Below are 17,352 nucleotides of genomic sequence, written 5' to 3'. Positions count from 1 at the left end.
GTGTTTTTCAAAGGGGCCTGTAAGGACAGTAAAGAGGGCGGGGCGAAGGATACACCCTAGGAATGCGCTGTCGGGAGAACGAACTGGGCGGAACTCAGGGTGGGGCAACTTCTTATTTCGAGTCTAAAGTAATTTTGGTCTTGTCCGGCCGCCGTAAAGGGGTTGGGTCTAGTGTTCTGCCGCCAATTTTAACTTGTGGGATGGAACCCAAAGATTAGAGGCGGTTGCGTGAGTCTGCAAGAGGGACGAGATACTTGATTATTGTTCCTCTTTAGTTTCTTCAATTGCAGGTGAGGACGGGGAGCTGCGCTGTGTACGGAACTGGGGGTGCGTTCAGGACGAAGTACCTGCAGCGTCTGCTCAGTTCCTTTTGTTCTCCCCTTGACGCCGGCATTAGAGAGGTTGGAGTCGGTTTTTGCTGGCGGCGATGACCAGCGGAGAGCGTTTAAGTGTGGAGGCCTAACTGACAGTGTTTCATCTTGCTGGTTCTCTCCTATTCGCGCATCTATTCTGCATTTGGCCGCCAGAGTGATCTCAAAATATGTATGAAATCAGGCCATTCGTTTGCTGGGTTCTCTGCCCCGCCCCCAACCCCTTGCACTGAGAATAAAATTCAGTCTTGAAGTCGAGGTTTTATTGGGCTTCACTGATCTCTCCCTCACTGTTTTCTGCCTTTGCTTTGACCCGGCAGCAGCGTCAAACGCTTCCGAGCCTCTGAGCCTTTGCACTCTGTTTCCTCTGCCTGCATCGCTTTCTGCCTAAGCTTTGCATACTTGACTTCTTGTTATTCAGGGCTCAGCTCAGATGTCACCTTCCCTTTCCAAACAAATCCTTCTTCTGCGACCCCTCACCTCATCCATCTAAGTGCTGTTTCCTTAAAATCATTTTTACTTTTTGTGATTGTGTATTTACTTTTTTTTTTTGTAGAGAGGTAGCGTAACATAAGATACCTACTATTTTATTTTTGTCTGTTTTTCCCGCAAGAACGTAGACTTCATAATGGCAAAGACATTTTGTGCTTTGTTCACAGCTGTATTCCCAGTTCCTGGAAAGGTGCCTGGCACGTAATAAGTAGGTATTCAATAAATGTTTGTTGAATAAGTAAATTTGGCAGTTCTGGGAGGTTTCTCTATTTCACAGATGTGGGAAATTGAGACCCATAAAAGTATTCACTTCAACCTGTCCCTCCTTCATTTCCTCTCTCTCACCCAAACACCAGCCCCTAAAACTGTTTTCTATTCTCCAAACATGTTTTGTTTGTTTCCTTGTTTATGTCCTTAGGAAGAACTCTTCAAACATTTAAAAAACTATGACCTTCATTTCTCAGCCTAAGTGTTACCTGCTTCCACCAATAACAAATTAGCTAACACCTAAAACCGAATGTTTGCTGTGAACCAAACAGTATTCTGTGGACTTTGAAAACTCAAAACATTGGGAGGCTGAAGCAGGAGGAATGTTTGAGCCCAAGAGATCAAGGCCAGCCAGGGCAAAATAGTAAGACTCAAAAAACCAAAAGTAAAAAATAGAAAACTCTTTCAGTTGGGTACAACTACCTTAGTCCCTTGGTATTGGTATCCATGGGAGATTGGTTCCAGGACCTCCCACAGATACCAAAACCCTAGGATGCTTAAGTCCCTGTCAAAAAATGGCATATTATTTGCATGTAACCTAGCAACATCTGCCTGTATACTTCAAATCATGTCTAGAGTACTTATCTTGCCTAACACAATGTAAATGTCATATGCCTGTAGGTGGAATCTAGGGATGTGGAACTTATGTATATGGAGAGCCAACTGTATATATATATATATATATATATATATATATATATATATATATATTTTTTTTTTTTTTTCCAAGACGGAGTGCAGTGGGGCAATCTCGATTTACTGCAACATCCGCCTCCTGGGTTCAAGCAATTCAGCTTCAGCCTCCCGAGTAGCTGAGATTATAGGTGTGTACCATCAAGCCCGGCTAATTTTTTTGTATTTTTAGTAGAGTTGGGGGTTTCATCATGTTGGCCACGCTGGTCTTGAACTCCTGACCTCAGGTGATCACCCACCTAAGTCTCCCAAAGTGCTGTGATTACATGCGTGAGCCACCATGCCCTGCCTGTGTATTCCTATTTTACCGATTAGAGAATTGAGGAACCAAAAGATTAAGTGCTTACCCAAGGGCAACTACCTAGTCATTGTGAAAGAGCACCAAGTCAGAAATTGTTTCTTCCCTGTGCTATCCCCCTTATAGCTATTAACACATACTTATAGTAGCACTTATCAAACTAATTGTAATTATTTCATTATTGTTCCCCACCAGTCAAGGATTGTTTTTCTCCTTACTGTTCTTTTCCCACTCAAACTCCAGACAAAATGATTTATGTAAATCTTTGCGTGTTGAGATGGGTAAATGACTCTCCTAAGGTTTCAAGCTTAGTCTTTGGTCCAGAAATCTAATTAATTTTTTCCTTTCCCCTTATCATTTTTATTTATTGTATAAGAATACTATGATAGTATTAATGGACTTTTTCTGAACTTCATCTCTTCATCTGAAATCTTACCCTGTGATATCTCAGACCATCTGGCAATCTAAACCTACACTGTTTGGTGCTATATGTATTAAACTTTTATTTCAAATGAAAACTTAGTATAATTCCAAACTAGATACCAAAGTAATGTAAGCTCCAGGGTGCATTGGTGATATCGGAATTGTTGGTTTGTGTGTGTAAACCAATATGTTGTTCTCTGGTAATCATCGTAGCTCTAGTTCCATTTATGTTATTGGCCCAAAGTGTTTAGTGGCCACAGCTGTAACAAGAAGACAAAGATGTCTGTGTATGTTAATGTTAGGCTTTTGTTTTTGTTTTGTGAGTAAGCTTTCTCATTTCCCAAGGAACCAAGTTCCATGCAACAAGATAATTTGGTGTCTAATTTTAGGTTGTTAGAGGAAAGACAGTGGTTCCTGACTCAGGAAGACAGTCTCAGAAACATGTGGAATGATATTGAGCTGCTAACAAATGATGATACCGGAAGTGGCTACCTAAGTGTTGGTTCAAGAAAAGAACACGGAACTGCTTTATATCAAGTAAATTTGCTAGTGAAGATCTCTTCTGAAAAGGTATTGATTATTACACTGTTTTATTCACAGAAGTTTTACTGAGTGCTTGGTAGGCATAGTAGCCCACAGTAAATGTTTTGTGAATGAATGTAACACTTCCTCAGGGAATCAAGATTCAGTCTCAGATTGCTAGAAATTCACATCGGAATACCCCCTGCATCATGTCAAGATCAGTATTTTCAAAACTGAAGGATTCATAGCTCCTCTTGATATTTCATACAAAATGTAAGTTGATACAAAGAATATCTACCACTTACCTAGGAAATAAAATGCTACCAATGGCTCTGAGATTCATCCCTGAATCTGTGTTCCTCCTGTTGCCTGCCAGAGTCAAGCATCCTGCTGAGTATGAGGTTTATGCATGCATTTTTTTTCTTTTTTTCTAGACTGCTCAGCATGATTTTTTTTTTTTTTTTTTTTTTTTTTTTTGAGACGGAGTTTTGCTCTTGTTACCCAGGCTGGAGTGCAATGGCGCAATCTCGGCTCACCGCAACCTCCGCCTCCTGGATTCAAGCAATTCTCCTGCCTCAGCCTCCTGAGTAGCTGGGATTACAGGCACGTGCCACCATGCCCAGCTAATTTTTTTGTATCTTTAGTAGAGACAGGGTTTCACCATGTTGACCAGGATGGTCTCGATCTCTTGACCTCATGATCCACCCGCCTCAGCCTCCCAAAGTGCTGGGATTACAGGCTTGAGCCACCGCGCCCGGCTTTTTTTTTTTTTTTTTTTTTTAAAGACAGGGTTTCACCATGTTGGCCAGGCTGGTCTTGAACTCCTAACCTCAGGTGATCCGCCTGCCTCGGCCTCCCAAAGTGCTGAGATTATAGGCATGAGCCACCACGCCTGGCCTATTCATGCATTTATTTTTACATCTTAACTTTCTTCTGTCAGTAATTGCACCGTTCTTGCTTCATGCCTAAAACCTTATTCTTTGCCTTCTATAGAAGGTACTATTAGCTGGGTGTGGTGGCACACACATGTAGTCTCAGCTACTTGGGAGGCTGGTATTTAATTATCTTCCACCCTCTCCCCCAAACGGATTCTGATAGACAATTCTCTTAAAAAAACCTAGAGCAAAAGGCAGAGCATCCGCTGGACATTCTTAACGGGTATTAAATTTGTGCTTTTGACATTTTTTTAACTGAGTGATGGGATTTTAAAAAGAAATCGTTCTTTATGCAGCTTTAAGCTTGTGTCTGTTGGACTGTACTGCTTTTTTTTTTGAGACAGTGTCACACTATTGCTTAGGCTGGAGTGCAGTGGCACAATCTGGGCTCACTGCAGTCTCTGCCTCCTAGGTTCAAACAATTCTGTCTCCATTTCCCAAGTAGCTGGGATTACAAGTGTGTGACACTGTGCTTGGCTAGTTTTTGTATTTTTAGTAGAGATGGGGTTATGCTTTTTAGTAGAGATGTGGTTACACCCTGTTGTCCAGGCTGGTCTTAAACTCCTGGCCTCAAGTGATCTGCCTGCCTCAGCCTCACAAAGCATGAGCTGGGAGGCTGGGATTACCAGCATGAGCCACTGTGCCTGGTTTGTACTGCTTTTAGTGTACCATGAATTGTGTTAAAGGCAGTATAGTCCAACAATAAAATAATTAATATAAGATAAACATTAACTGTGTTATGAGTAGTACAAATAAATCTCATTGTATTTTTTGGCATAAAATTGTTTATTAGAATTTTAAAGTAAAATTTTAAATAAAAATTTAAAGTATAGCACAATTTCTTTTTTAAAAATATTTTGAGTACTCTAAGCCATCTGAAAGCACAGTTTCTATAATGAGGAAGTGACATGTTGCGGAGAACCAACTCAGCTGGGAGACCCTTGGCCTCCCAAAATGATGGGATTACAGGTGTGAGTCACCACGCCCAGCCTATTATCACTCTTTTACAGGGAGTGAATTGATACATTTGCCTAAGATCACTCAGTTAGTAAGGGGACTGAGCTTACTCAACCACTAATCTTTCCAAGTGCTTTGAGACGGCTATGTGTGGGGAGTTCTCCGCAACAGAAACCGAATACTAGAGACTCTGATTTGGCTTATCTAGTGTTTTTAAAAAGGTTGACTTGGCTGCCAACATTTAAAAGTTAGAGCATTTCACATAAAGATCCAGCTTCTATTGATGAATTGGGAGGTATGGCCATGCCAGTGTTGCATCCCCACTGGGCTTCCCACTGGCTGGTGTGAAGTAGATTCTGTTCTTTCATATTTACAGGGTTGTGGACCCTCCAGTTCACAGTTCACCACCATTCCCCAGCCTGGTGTATCCATGACACCCAGACTGTATGCCAATCTTGATTAATTCATTATGTTAATGCCTGGCTCCTGCAGCATAAAGTCAATCCTGAGGAGACAAGGACTTGAACACGAGACTCCTTTGCCCTTCCCGCCCATGCTGTACTGTTTTTCTACATAGGATCCTGGAGGGATTCAAGATATACCATACAAAGAAAAACTCAATGGTTAATTAGTTAGCGGGGCTAAAGAAAAAAAGCCTGTCAAGTTTTAAAGTGGAGTATTTGGGAATTTGATGATACTATTGACAAGTATTGTTAAACTCATAAAAATGTTTTAACTTTAGTCATGCTTTTCCCTCTCACAGGCCTCATTAAATCCAAAGATACAGGCATGCAACTTAAGTGATGGGTTTATTATTGTAGCAGAGCAATCAGTGATATTGCTTGACAGTACTTGTAGATCACTTCAATTGCAACTCTTCTTTGGTAAGTATAATGTAATGAAATAAGATAAATTGGAAGTCAAATATATCTGCTGCCAATTTCTACTGGATCGTGTCCTCTTTATTCCATTTTTTCTAAGATTTCAAATTTGACCGATTTCAAGTAATTAAACTTGAATGCTTAGTGCCTTATTTACGCGGGGCATTAGAGTCAAAGGACACTAAGATGATCCCATCTCTCAATAAATCTATGGGGAAATACACGAGTAAAGCAACAACTTAGTTTACTTGCTTATGTTACAATACTGTGGAAAACACGAGCTCATTTGTGTTCAAATTCCTGAATCTTGTACAGAGTTTTGGATATTTGTATACTTTTAGAATGACTAGCTCTGAAAATCCTTTGACATACTTATAAATTAATTCTTCATCAAGCTACAAGACTTCAAGTACATGCAAATGTAGACTTGAGAGTGAATTAAGGCTGGGTGTGGTGGTTTATGCCTGTAATCCTAGCACTTTGGGAGGCTGAGGAGTGCAGATCACTTGAGGTCAGGAGTTTGAGACCAGCCTGGCCAACATGGTGAAACTCTGTCTCTACTAAAAATACAAAAATCACGCCTGTAATCCTGACACTTTGGAAAGCCCAGGTAGGTGGGTTGCCTGAGCTCGGGAGTTTGAGACTAGCCTGGGCAACATGGTGAAATCCTGTTTTCTCTACTAATATACAAAAAATTAGCCAGGCATGGCGACATGCCCCTGTGGCTCCAGCTACTCAGGAGACTGAGGTAGGATAATTGCTTGAACTAGGAAGGTGGAGGTTGCAGTGAGCCAAGATTATGCCACTGTACTCTTTAGACTGGGTGATAGATTGAGACTCCTTTTCCAAACAACAACAAATTACCTGGGCATCGTGGCATACACTTGTGATCCCAGTTACTTGGGAGGCTGAGGCAGGAGAATTGCTTGAACCCAGGAGGGAGAGGTTATAGTGAACTAAGATTGTGCCACTGTATTCCAGACTGATAGAGTAAGACTCTTGTCTGAAAAAAAAAAAAAAAAAAAAAAAAAAAGAGTGAATTAAGGGCTAACTTAGTAATTCTGCTGAGCTTAGACAAAAATATTATGGAAGTTTTTTCTTTCTTGAGTGAATTTTTTTTTCTTTTTGTGAGACAGAGTCTTACTCTGTGGTTCAGGCTGTAATGCAGTGGTACTGTCTTGGCTCACTGCAACCTCCACCTCCTAGGTTCAAGAGATTCTTCTGCCTCAGCCTTCCAAGTAGTTGGGATTACAGGTGCCCACCACGATGCCTGGTAATTTTTGTATTTTTAGTTGAGATGGAGTTTCACCCTGTTGGCCAGGATGGTCTCGAACTCCTGACCTCAAATGAGCTGCCCACCTTAGCCTCTCAAAGTGCTGGGATTACAGATGTGAGCCACTGTACCCGGCCATTGAGTTGAATTTTTTTTTAATTTTGAGATGGAGTCTTGCTCTTGTCCCCCAGGCTGGAATGCAATAGCAGGATCTTGGCTCATTGCAATCTCCACCTCCTGGATTCAAGTGATTATCCTGCCTCAGCCTCCTGAGTAGCTGGAATTACAGGCATCTGCCACCACACCCAGCTAATTTTTGTATTTTTAGTAGTGATGGGGTTTCACCATGTTGGCCAGGCTGGTCTTTAACTCCTGACCTCAGGTGATCCTCCTGCCCTCAGGTGACCCTCCTGCCCTCAGGTGACCCTCCTGCCTCGGCCTCCCAAAGTGCTGGGATTATAGGTGTGAGCCACCATGCCCAGCCTTTTTTTTTTTTTGAGATGGAGTTTTGCTCTTGTTGCCCAGGCTAGAGTGCAATGGCACAATCTCCTCTCATGGCAACCTCTGCCTCCCAGGTTATAGCAGTTCTGCCCCAGGTGATCCGCCAACCTCGGCCTCCCAGAGTGCTGAGATTATAGGTGTGAGCTACCACACCTGGTCTTTTATCAGCTATTTCTATCCGAAAATATGAGCTTCCTGATGGTGGGAATATTTTGCATATAGGTCTAGAACAATGGTTAGCATATAGTAAGTGCTCGGTAATTATTTGCTGACTGGCTGCATGCAGTGGCTCACATCTGTAATCTCAGCACTTTGGGAGTCAGAGATGGGCAATTGCTTGAGCCCAGGAGTTCGAGACCAGTCTGGGTAATGTCGCAAAACACCGTCTCTACAAAAAAGCTACAAAAATTAGCTGGCTATGGTGGTGTGTACCTGTGGTCCTAGCTATCTGGGAGGCTGAGGCAGGGGAATTGCCTGACTGGGCCCAGGAAGTCAAGGCTGCAGTGAGCTGAGGTGGTGCCACTACGCTTCAGCCTGAGTAAGCAGAGCGAGACACTGTCTCAAAAAGAAAACAAAGCAAAATATTTGTTGACTGAATAAAAGTCGACGACATTCTTTTTTACTTTCATCACAACTGTTTTGCAGTATTTAGAAGTATCTTAAGTAATCATTGGTTTTTTAATGACAAAATTTGTATTTTTTTGTATTGAAAATAAGCATTTTCAAAGGAAGAGCATAACTTTGATTTGAAATTTTCAGATACAGAAGTGGATGTAGTTGGCCTTTGTCAAGAAGGAAAGTTTCTTTTGGTTGGTGAGAGAAGTGGCAACCTACATCTTATTCATGTAACATCAAAACAAACGTTACTCACTAATGTAAGATCTTGTTATACTTTAATTTTCATTATTTAAATTCTAAATAATCTCTTGGACAACTAAAACGCTAGCAAACTATAACTTAACATGTGTTTTAAATTAAAAGAATTTTTTTTTTAACAAACTCTGAAGGTGTTGCCACAGCTTGGATCCTGAGTTCTTGGCTCTCGTGTAAATAGACATTAATAACAGGTCAAACAGAAATTTTCCCAGGTAAGGTTTAGTAGTCTTGTGGCTCAGGGAATCACAAGGGAGCAGCATATGGGAAAGGGATCCCAGTGCTTGCTCCCCAAAGGTCTTAGCTCTTGTCATTTTGAGAAAACCGAGGTGAAAAAAGGAGTGACTTGTAGGCATACAGAGGCAGGGAACTTTTAGCACCTGTGAATTTTGATAGCATGCTTTTTCATGTGTTGTATGTCTCATTAGCATGTTAAATCTCCATTCCTGGGTGTGATTTTTAGCATCATAATTAGGTTAAAATGAGGAACTCTTCAGTGAAAGGCCACTGCTGGATTCCGTCTTGTCTTCAGCTGGCTGGATCTGGTCAGATTCTTAGCAGGACTGCTGGAGTCCTGCTTTAGTAACCTTGGAAGATGGTCAGGTTTTTATTAGGAATGCTAGAGTCCCACCTTAACACTTTGGGAGAAGTAACTCCAGGAGACAAATGGTTAGGTTCTTGTATGGTTGGGAATTCAGCTTGTTCAGCTAAGTCAGGAGGGAGCAGCTTTCTGCTGTGTGACTTGGGTCAGCTTGTTAAGGGAGGCAGGAAGGTAAAGGAAGGAATGCCCAGGCATATGAAGCCTTTGGGGTGTTGGTTACTGTGTCTTTTGCCTGCCAGGATCCAGTTTCTTCCTTGTACTGAAAGGTATTTTAAATTAAAAGAATTTTTTTTGAAAAATTAAGCTTTAAATGTGTTACCACAGCTCGGATCCCGAATTCTTGGGATTCTACGCTCTCGCGTAAATAGAAGTTTACACCAGGTCAAACAGAAATTTTCTCAGGCCAGGTTTGGTAGGCTTGTGGCTCAAGGAATCACAAGGGAGCAGCCTCAAAGGTATTTAGTACACTTGTCTAAAATAGCTTTCCATTTTAAAAGCAAGATGTTTGTGACTTTCTCAGTGTTGGTTCCCAAGAAAAAAATAAATTAATTAAAAATAAAACAAAAAGCAAGGTGTTTGGAATATAGGCAGAATTATTGCTAATGATAATTGATAACTCTAGAGTTTAAAGAATAAAATCCTCGATTGCATTTTTCAGTGTTTAATTTTATTATTTGAAATTAATTTGCATTTAGGAATTTGTTCAGAAAGCTAATGATGAAAATCAGCGGACTTACCAGAATCTTGTCATTGAGAAAGATGGTGCAAATGAAGGTAAGTTTTCTTGAATTTTTTTGAATGACTTCATTTTTGTTTTTTCACATGGAGTCTTGCTTTGTCACCCAGTCTGAAGTGCAATGGTCAGTGGAGTGATCTTGGCTCACTACAATCTCCCTCTCCTGGGTTCAAGCGTCTGCTGCCTCAGCTTCCTAAGTAGCTGGGATTACAGTCGTGTGCCACCACACCCAGCTAATTTTTACATTTTTAGTAGAGATGGAGTTTCACCATGTTGGCCAGACTAGTCTTGAGCTCCTGACCTCAAGTGATCTGCCCACCTGGGGCTCCCAAAGTGCTGGGATTATAGGCGTGAGCCATCACACTCAGCCTGAATGACTTCTGACTAATACTCAATCAAAATTCAACTTTGTATTTAATGAATTATATGAATTCATTGTTATGCTACCTACATTTTTTTTGTTTTTTGTTTTTTAGAATGAGTTTCGCTCTTGTTGCTCAGGCTGGAGTGCAATGGCACTATCTCAACTCACTGCAACCTCTGTCCCCTGGGTTCAAGCGATTCTACTGCTTCAGCCTCCTGAGTAGCTGGGATTGTAGGTGCCCGCCACCACACCCAGCAAGTTTTTTATATTTTTAGTAGAAATAGAGTTTCACAATGTTGGCCAGGCTGGTCTTGAACTCCAGACCTCAGGTGATCCACCTGCCTCAGCCTCCCAAAGTGCTGGGATTACAGGCGTGAGCCACTGTGCCCAGCCATTTCTGTATTTTTTATACATTTTTTTTCCTATTAATCCAATTAGTATTATAGGAACCAATTTTTAAATTTTTTCTTTTTAGAGATTTAAATATATGCTTTTCCTAAATATAATATTCTAAATTTATTTTTAAAGTTTTGAGATTTGTATAGGTTACCAAGGAGACATTATATTCTTTTAAAATGTGTTTCTGGGTTTCAGTATGTTTATCATATTTTTATTTTGACAAATGTTAACTGGGCCTTAGTTTCTTTTAATATATCTGAGATTTTTGTTTCTGGCACATGAAGTTTGTTATTTCAATAAAATTTCAAAAGAAGTTATCAGTGGTTTTGCAAATAACTTACTAGTTCTTTGTAAATAAGTTTTATCTGTGACATTAATATTTGATGATTAGCATTTAAATGATCGAGTTGGTGTGGTGGCTCACATCTGTAATCTTAGCACTTTAGGAACCTGAGCTGGAAGGATCGCTTGAGTCTAGGAGCTTGAAACCAGCCTGGACAACAGAGAGAGCTCTCCACCGCTATAAAAAATAAAAATTAGCCAGATGTGTTGGTGTGTGCCTGTAGTCCCATCTGCTCAGTAGGCTGCATTGGGAGTATCTCTTGGGCCTGGAGGTTGAGGCTGCAGTGAGCTGTTATTGTACTATTGCACTCTAACCTGGGAGATAGAGTGAGACCCTGTCTCAAAACAAACAAAAAAAGAGCCAGGCTCAGTGGCTCATGCCTGTAATCCCAGCACTTTGAGAGGTCGAGGTGCGTGGATCACAAGGTCAGGAATTTAAGATGAGCCTGGCCAACTTGGTGAAACCCCATCTCTACTAAAATACAAAAATTAGCTGGTTGTGGTGGTACGTGCCTGTAATCCCAGCTATTCAGGAGGCTGAGGCAAGAGAATTGCCTGAACCCAGGAGGTGGAGGTTGCATTGAGCTGAAATTGCACCATTGCACTCCAGGCTGGGCAATAGAATGAGACTCCGTCTCAAAAAAAAAAAAAATTCAAATTGACATATTTTTAAGGTAGTTTCAAAAACTGTTTGTATCTGCCCACCTGCCTTTCTGCCTGCCCGCCTGTCTTCCTTCCTTCCTTCCTTCCTTCCTTCCTTCCTTCCTTCTTCCCTCCATTCCTCCCTCCCTCCCTCTCTCCCTTCCTTCCTATTCTGACTCCCTCCCTCCCTCCCTCCTTCCCTCCTTCCTTCCTTCCTTCTTTTTCTTTCTTTTTTTTTTTTTTTTGAGACGGAGTTTCGCTCTTGTTACCCAGGCTGGAGTGCAATGGCGCGATCTCGGCTCACCGCAACCTCCGCCTCCTGGGTTCAGGCAATTCTCCTGCCTCAGCCTCCTGAGTAGCTGGGATTACAGGCACGTGCCACCATGCCCAGCTAATTTTTTGTATTTTTAGTAGAGACGGGGTTTCACCATGTTGACCAGGATGGTCTCGATCTCTTGACCTGGTGATCCACCCGCCTCGGCCTCCCAAAGTGCTGGGATTACAGGCTTGAGCCACCGCGCCTGGCCTCCTTCCTTTTCTTTCTTTCCCACGTTCAAACAGACACTGGTTTAAATTTTATATCCATGTGCCTTTTAAAGAAACTGCTTTTGACTTTATTTCAATAGGTATCTATTATATGCTACTTCTTACATACAGTGGATTATTTTGTATTACAAACCTTCAGCTTTTAAAAATTCAGCAAGGTAAGTAATGCATTATATGCTTATTTTTTTTTGTAGCAATATTTATTAGTTTTATTGAGTAATTAGTAAATTTTTAAGTCCTCTCCTTAAGCTTATTTTAATTGTGTTCAGTGATAATTGAGTAGTATATACTTTTAAGTAGAATACACTTACTCTCCTCTATTAGAGCTGTAAAAGTATCTGAATAAATGTAATTTGGGTATGGCCTTCAAAAAGTTTACAGCTTAGTTGGGGAGACAAGACATATGCTAGCACAATAATAAATGCTTTTTAATGTGGTGAATGAACCTGGAAATGGAAATGCCTACGTAGTGTTAATAGTGCAGAACAATAATGTATAATATGTTTTTTTTATTTATTTTTTATTTTTTTATTTTTTTTTATTTTTTTATTTTTTATTTTTTTTGAGGCGGAGTTTCACTCTTGTTACCCAGGCTGGAGTGCAATGGCGCGATCTCGGCTCACCGCAACCTCCGCCTCCTGGGTTCAGGCAATTCTCCTGCCTCAGCCTCCTGAGTGGCTGGGATTACAGGCACACACCACCATGCCCAGCTAATTTTTTTTTGTATCTTTGGTAGAGACGGGGTTTCACCATGTTGACCAGGATGGTCTCGATCTCTCGACCTCGTGATCCACCCGCCTCAGCCTCCCAAAGTGCTGGGATTACAGGCTTGAGCCACTGCGCCCGGCTTATAATATGTTTTAAGCTAGTAGTCTGGACCATTTGTCCCTCTGAGCCAAGTGAAATTATTTGAAGAATCGATTTGGAACAGATGTTTAACTAACATTTTATTTTATTTATTCAATTTTGAGACGAGTGTCTTTCTCTTGCCCAGGGTGGAGTGCGGTGGTGCGATCTCTGCTCACTGCAACCTCGGCCTCTCACGTTCAAGTGCTTATTGTGCCTCAGCCTCCTGAGTAACTGGGATGACAGGTGTACACCATTACACCTGGCTAATTTTTGTGTTTTTAGTAGAGGCAGGATTTCACCATGTTGGCCAGACTGATCTTGAACTCCTCATGTCAAGTGATCTGCCCACCTTGCCGTCCAAAGTGCTGGGATTACAGGCGTGAGCCACTGTGCCCAGCCTAAATGACTTTTAAAAAATACTGATATGCCAGGCCTGTGCCAGGTCTCTGGTATATGACAAGATTGAAGATATGTTGTTTTCCATAGCTTAATGATTGAGCTGGGAAAGTAAGAGCTCTTCCAAACAGTGAGAAGTGCAGGAGAGTTGGAGTAGGGAGAAGATTCTCTTAGTAGGAAGTGAGGTGGTAAGGGGAGGTATGGAGAGGCACTAGCTGGTGCCCTGAATATTTCATGTCACAGTTTGTGTATTTTGGTCAGGGGCAAAACTTGATTCTCAACAGTATTCTTTGAACTAGATTGTATTTAATTTCACCTTGACACAAAAGATGTGTCTTGTATTATTTTACAGATTAATACTATAAATTTAGCCTGCTTTCTTTTTTAATGCAGCTATTGAGAATGTAGACTTCAAGACAGTAAAAAAGGTAAGAAAATAAAGCCATATTGTCCTCTTAAAGAAACTACATTTAATATAAATGTAAGAGTGTATTTCTGTACATAATTGGTCTACTTCTTGATATTTTAGGAATGATGACATTTTAATAACATTTTATTTAAAAATACATTTATAACTGATATAAATTGATGTTAGTGATTTTGTGGAACATAAATATATATTACATATGACTTTTTTTTGTCCTCCTTTCTTTCTTTCTAAAGAAGAAACATTCTTACTGTTTTTAATTTTGCAGTTACAAGGTCAAATCAAGTCCAGTTTTATTTCTACGGAAAATTATCATACTCTTGGTTGTCTCAGTCTTGCAGCTGGAGATTTAGCAAGTGAACTCTCTGTGATAATTGGGGTAATTGTTTTTATGAAGTTTTGTTTTTTGTTGCCTAAAGTGTTTCTCACCAAAATGTTGCTGTTTTGGTTAAATTACGAAGTAATTTGTAACGTATAACAGAAACAAGGAAATTATAAAATTAAGGTAATCAAAAATAACTCAATAGTTTTCTGTCATGAAAAAAATACTGCATTTTTACTTTCCCTAGTTTTTACCTGAAGTAAAGCATTTCTTTTAATTCTGAGAGCAGACAAAAACGATAGAAAATAAAACCAAAAAATTCCATTGTCATAGTACCTATGACTTTGTCACTAGTAGAAACACAGCACATTATGGCAGCTGTCTTGAAATAATGTTTACACTCCACTACTTCAAAATTATGGTTGTCAAAGTTTATCTAAGTGTAGTTACTACCGGTGACATATAGGGACTGCCAATTCTACCGCTTTTTGTTTTTTGAGGTTTTTGTGGCCTATGTTCATAAATGAAAGAAATTCTTTTTCAGATGGAGATTAGCGAAAAAGTTGTAAATTTTTTGCCCATCCACCTTCACAGATCCCTTGAATCTTTTTGTTTATTTATTTGTTTATTTTTTGAGACGGAGTTTCCTCTAAGCTGGAGTGTAGTGGTACGATCTTGGCTCATCCATCACAACCTCCACCTCCCAGGTTCAAGGGATTCTACTGCCTCAGCCTTCCAAGTAGCTGGGATTACAGGCATGTGCCACCATGCCTGGCGAAGTTTAAGTAACATTTGATTATTGGTATGTCACTTCCAGTAACCCTGATCATAATTTCTATGAATTTTGGGGAAAAATAACTAATGTTATTTATATTCAAAGAATAGGCAAAACTCATATAATTACAACATTTGCAACATTTTTACTTGCCAAATATATATATTAACAAGTAGTCAGCTGTGTGCCATGGTATGCACCTGTGGTCCCAGCTGCTTGGGAAGCTGAGGCAGAAGAATTTCTTGAGCCCAGGAGTATGAATGAGGCTGCACTAGCTCTGGTGACACCTATGATCATGCCACTTCACTGCAGCCTGGGCAGCATAGTGAGATTACTGTCTCTAAAAAAAAAATCAGAAAGAGAGAAAAGAAGTAGTCACATTTCCACATTGTACATATCTAATTTAACATTTCACCAGGGTTTCAAATAATTTAAAATTCATATTTATAATTTTTTTCTAAATATTTGTGGTATTTTAATCAAAATATTCATCAAAGACTATATTTTCGTAATACTGGAAGAGATCTTAAAGTTCACTGCATGTCTTTAGTGCTAGTTGCCTAAATATGCCAATTCCTCAGTAAATATTTTTGTAAGGGCTGGCATGGTGGCTCACACCTGTAGTTTCAGCATTGTGAGACAATGAGGTGGGAGGATTGTTTGAGTCCAGGAGATTGAGACCAGCCTCAGCAACATAGGCAGACCCTGTCTCTACAACAGATAATAAATTAGCTGGGTGTGGTGGTGCTCACCTGTAGTTTCAGGTACTGGGGAGGCTGAGGTGGGAGATTTGCTTGAGCCCAGGAGTTTGAGACTGCAGTGAGCTTCCCTCCAGCCTGGACAATGGAGTGAGACTCTGTCTCAAATTTAAAAAAAAATTGCAATAACCATGAATTCTTTTTTTTAATGCATAAGGGGTTTAAATGTTGCCCAGGCTGGCCTCAAACGCCTGACCTTGCCTCCTCACATGCCAGGACAACTGGCCTGAGCCACCAAGCCTCCCAATAACCATGAATTCTAATAGTACACTGTTTTATTCATTCTCTTCTGAAACCAAGAGAGGAACTGGAAGGTAAAATCTAGTTAAGTTAGAATATGTAAATATATTTTGAAATTAATAACCTATAAAACTTACATGTTTCTGCTTTGAGGAAGGCTCAGGTCTAAGAATGAAATTTGCATTTGATGTGCTATGTTCATTTTTTTAGGGAACTGGTAATTATGCATTCTCAAAATGGGAACCAGATTCTTCCAAGAAAGGAATGACAGTTAAGAACCTTATTGATGCAGAGATTATTAAAGGTAAGTTAATGAAATTGCTTTAGGCAATTATTAGTGAGGTTTTTTTTTTTTTTTTTTTTTTTTTTTTTTTTGAGACGGAGTTTCGCTCTTGTTACCCAGGCTGGAGTGCAATGGCGCGATCTCGGCTCCCGCAACCTCCGCCTCCTGGGTTCAGGCAATTCTCCTGCCTCAGCCTCCGGAGTAGCTGGGATTACAGGCACGCGCCACCATGCCCAGCTAATTTTTTGCACCTTTAGTAGAGACGGGGTTTCACCATGTTGACCAGGATGGTCTCGATCTCTTGACCTGGTGATCCACCCGCCTCGGCCTCCCAAAGTGCTGGGATTACAGGCTTGAGCCACCACGCCCGGCCTATTAGTGAGTTTTAATTTTTATGTCAGTGTACTTAGGCTGACATATGGAACATTTTATCCTACCACTCTTTGAAACAAGCCAGAATAGTCTGATGGTTGTTCACATACAGAACCATTCTTGACATGACATGTTACAATTGTTACTCTTCATTTAGGGAGGTTTTACTTTTTTATTTTTTTTCAAGAAGGCGTCTCGCTTTGTTGGCCAGGCTGGAATGCAGTGACGTGATCTCAGCTCACTGTAACCTCTGCCTCCTGGGTTCAAGTGATTCTCCTGCCTCAGCCTCCCAAGTAGCTGGGATTACAGGCATGTGCCACGATGCTTGACTACTGTTTTGTATTTTTAGTAGAGATGGGGGTTTCACTGTTTTAGCCAGAATGGTCTTCATCTCCTGACCTCATGATCCACCTGCCTCGGCCTCCCAGAGTGTTGGGATAACAGGCGTAAGCCACTGTGTCCGGCTGGTTTTAACATTTTAGTGATCACCTAACAGAAATAGAGACAGGAATAAATGAAAATGGGAACTAGTAATTATATGGTTTTACCTTTCTGTAAATATGTCAGTTTACTGTTTAGATATATGAAACATTGAAATAAAATTCTTAGACATCTTATTTTCTCTTTTGTAGGTGCAAAGAAGTTCCAGCTGATAGACAATCTACTTTTTGTTCTTGATACTGATGTACGTTTTTTGTTTCTCGTTTGATGTTTTTACTTGATACCATGTTTTACAACAAAAATGTTGTCAGACTTAGAAAGGCAAGGGTTTTAGTTAGGGTGTATTGCTATCTTCTGTACTATGCTTTATTTC

At 40.5% G+C, this 17,352-nt stretch overlaps 1 protein-coding gene across 4 annotated transcripts in view; it reads left to right on the top strand.

Annotated features, from left to right (window-relative positions):
* Positions 1-4: 4 nt before the first annotated feature.
* KNTC1 (kinetochore associated 1) overlaps positions 5-17,352 on the top strand; it is a 110,514-nt gene continuing 93,166 nt past the window's right edge. For 3 of the 4 annotated variants that reach the window (XM_074402113.1, XM_074402112.1, XM_074402110.1), the window contains exons 1-10: positions 5-290; positions 2,934-3,114; positions 5,722-5,842; positions 8,373-8,488; positions 9,783-9,861; positions 12,197-12,274; positions 13,755-13,789; positions 14,057-14,167; positions 16,094-16,187; positions 17,171-17,223. In XM_074402113.1, the coding sequence (XP_074258214.1) occupies positions 2,986-3,114; positions 5,722-5,842; positions 8,373-8,488; positions 9,783-9,861; positions 12,197-12,274; positions 13,755-13,789; positions 14,057-14,167; positions 16,094-16,187; positions 17,171-17,223 (816 nt within the window). In that variant the 5' untranslated portion in view covers positions 5-290; positions 2,934-2,985. Of the gene's footprint in view, positions 291-1,030; positions 1,072-2,933; positions 3,115-5,721; positions 5,843-8,372; positions 8,489-9,782; positions 9,862-12,196; positions 12,275-13,754; positions 13,790-14,056; positions 14,168-16,093; positions 16,188-17,170; positions 17,224-17,352 lie in introns of all 4 variants that reach the window. The other variant, XM_074402111.1, reaches the window with a different exon arrangement.

Source organism: Saimiri boliviensis, chromosome 7 (assembly GCF_048565385.1).
Source record: "Saimiri boliviensis isolate mSaiBol1 chromosome 7, mSaiBol1.pri, whole genome shotgun sequence".
Taxonomy (NCBI): Eukaryota; Metazoa; Chordata; class Mammalia; order Primates; family Cebidae; genus Saimiri; species Saimiri boliviensis.
The sequence above is the reverse complement of the archived record's forward strand: the minus strand, read 5'-3'. Positions and strand labels throughout refer to the sequence as shown.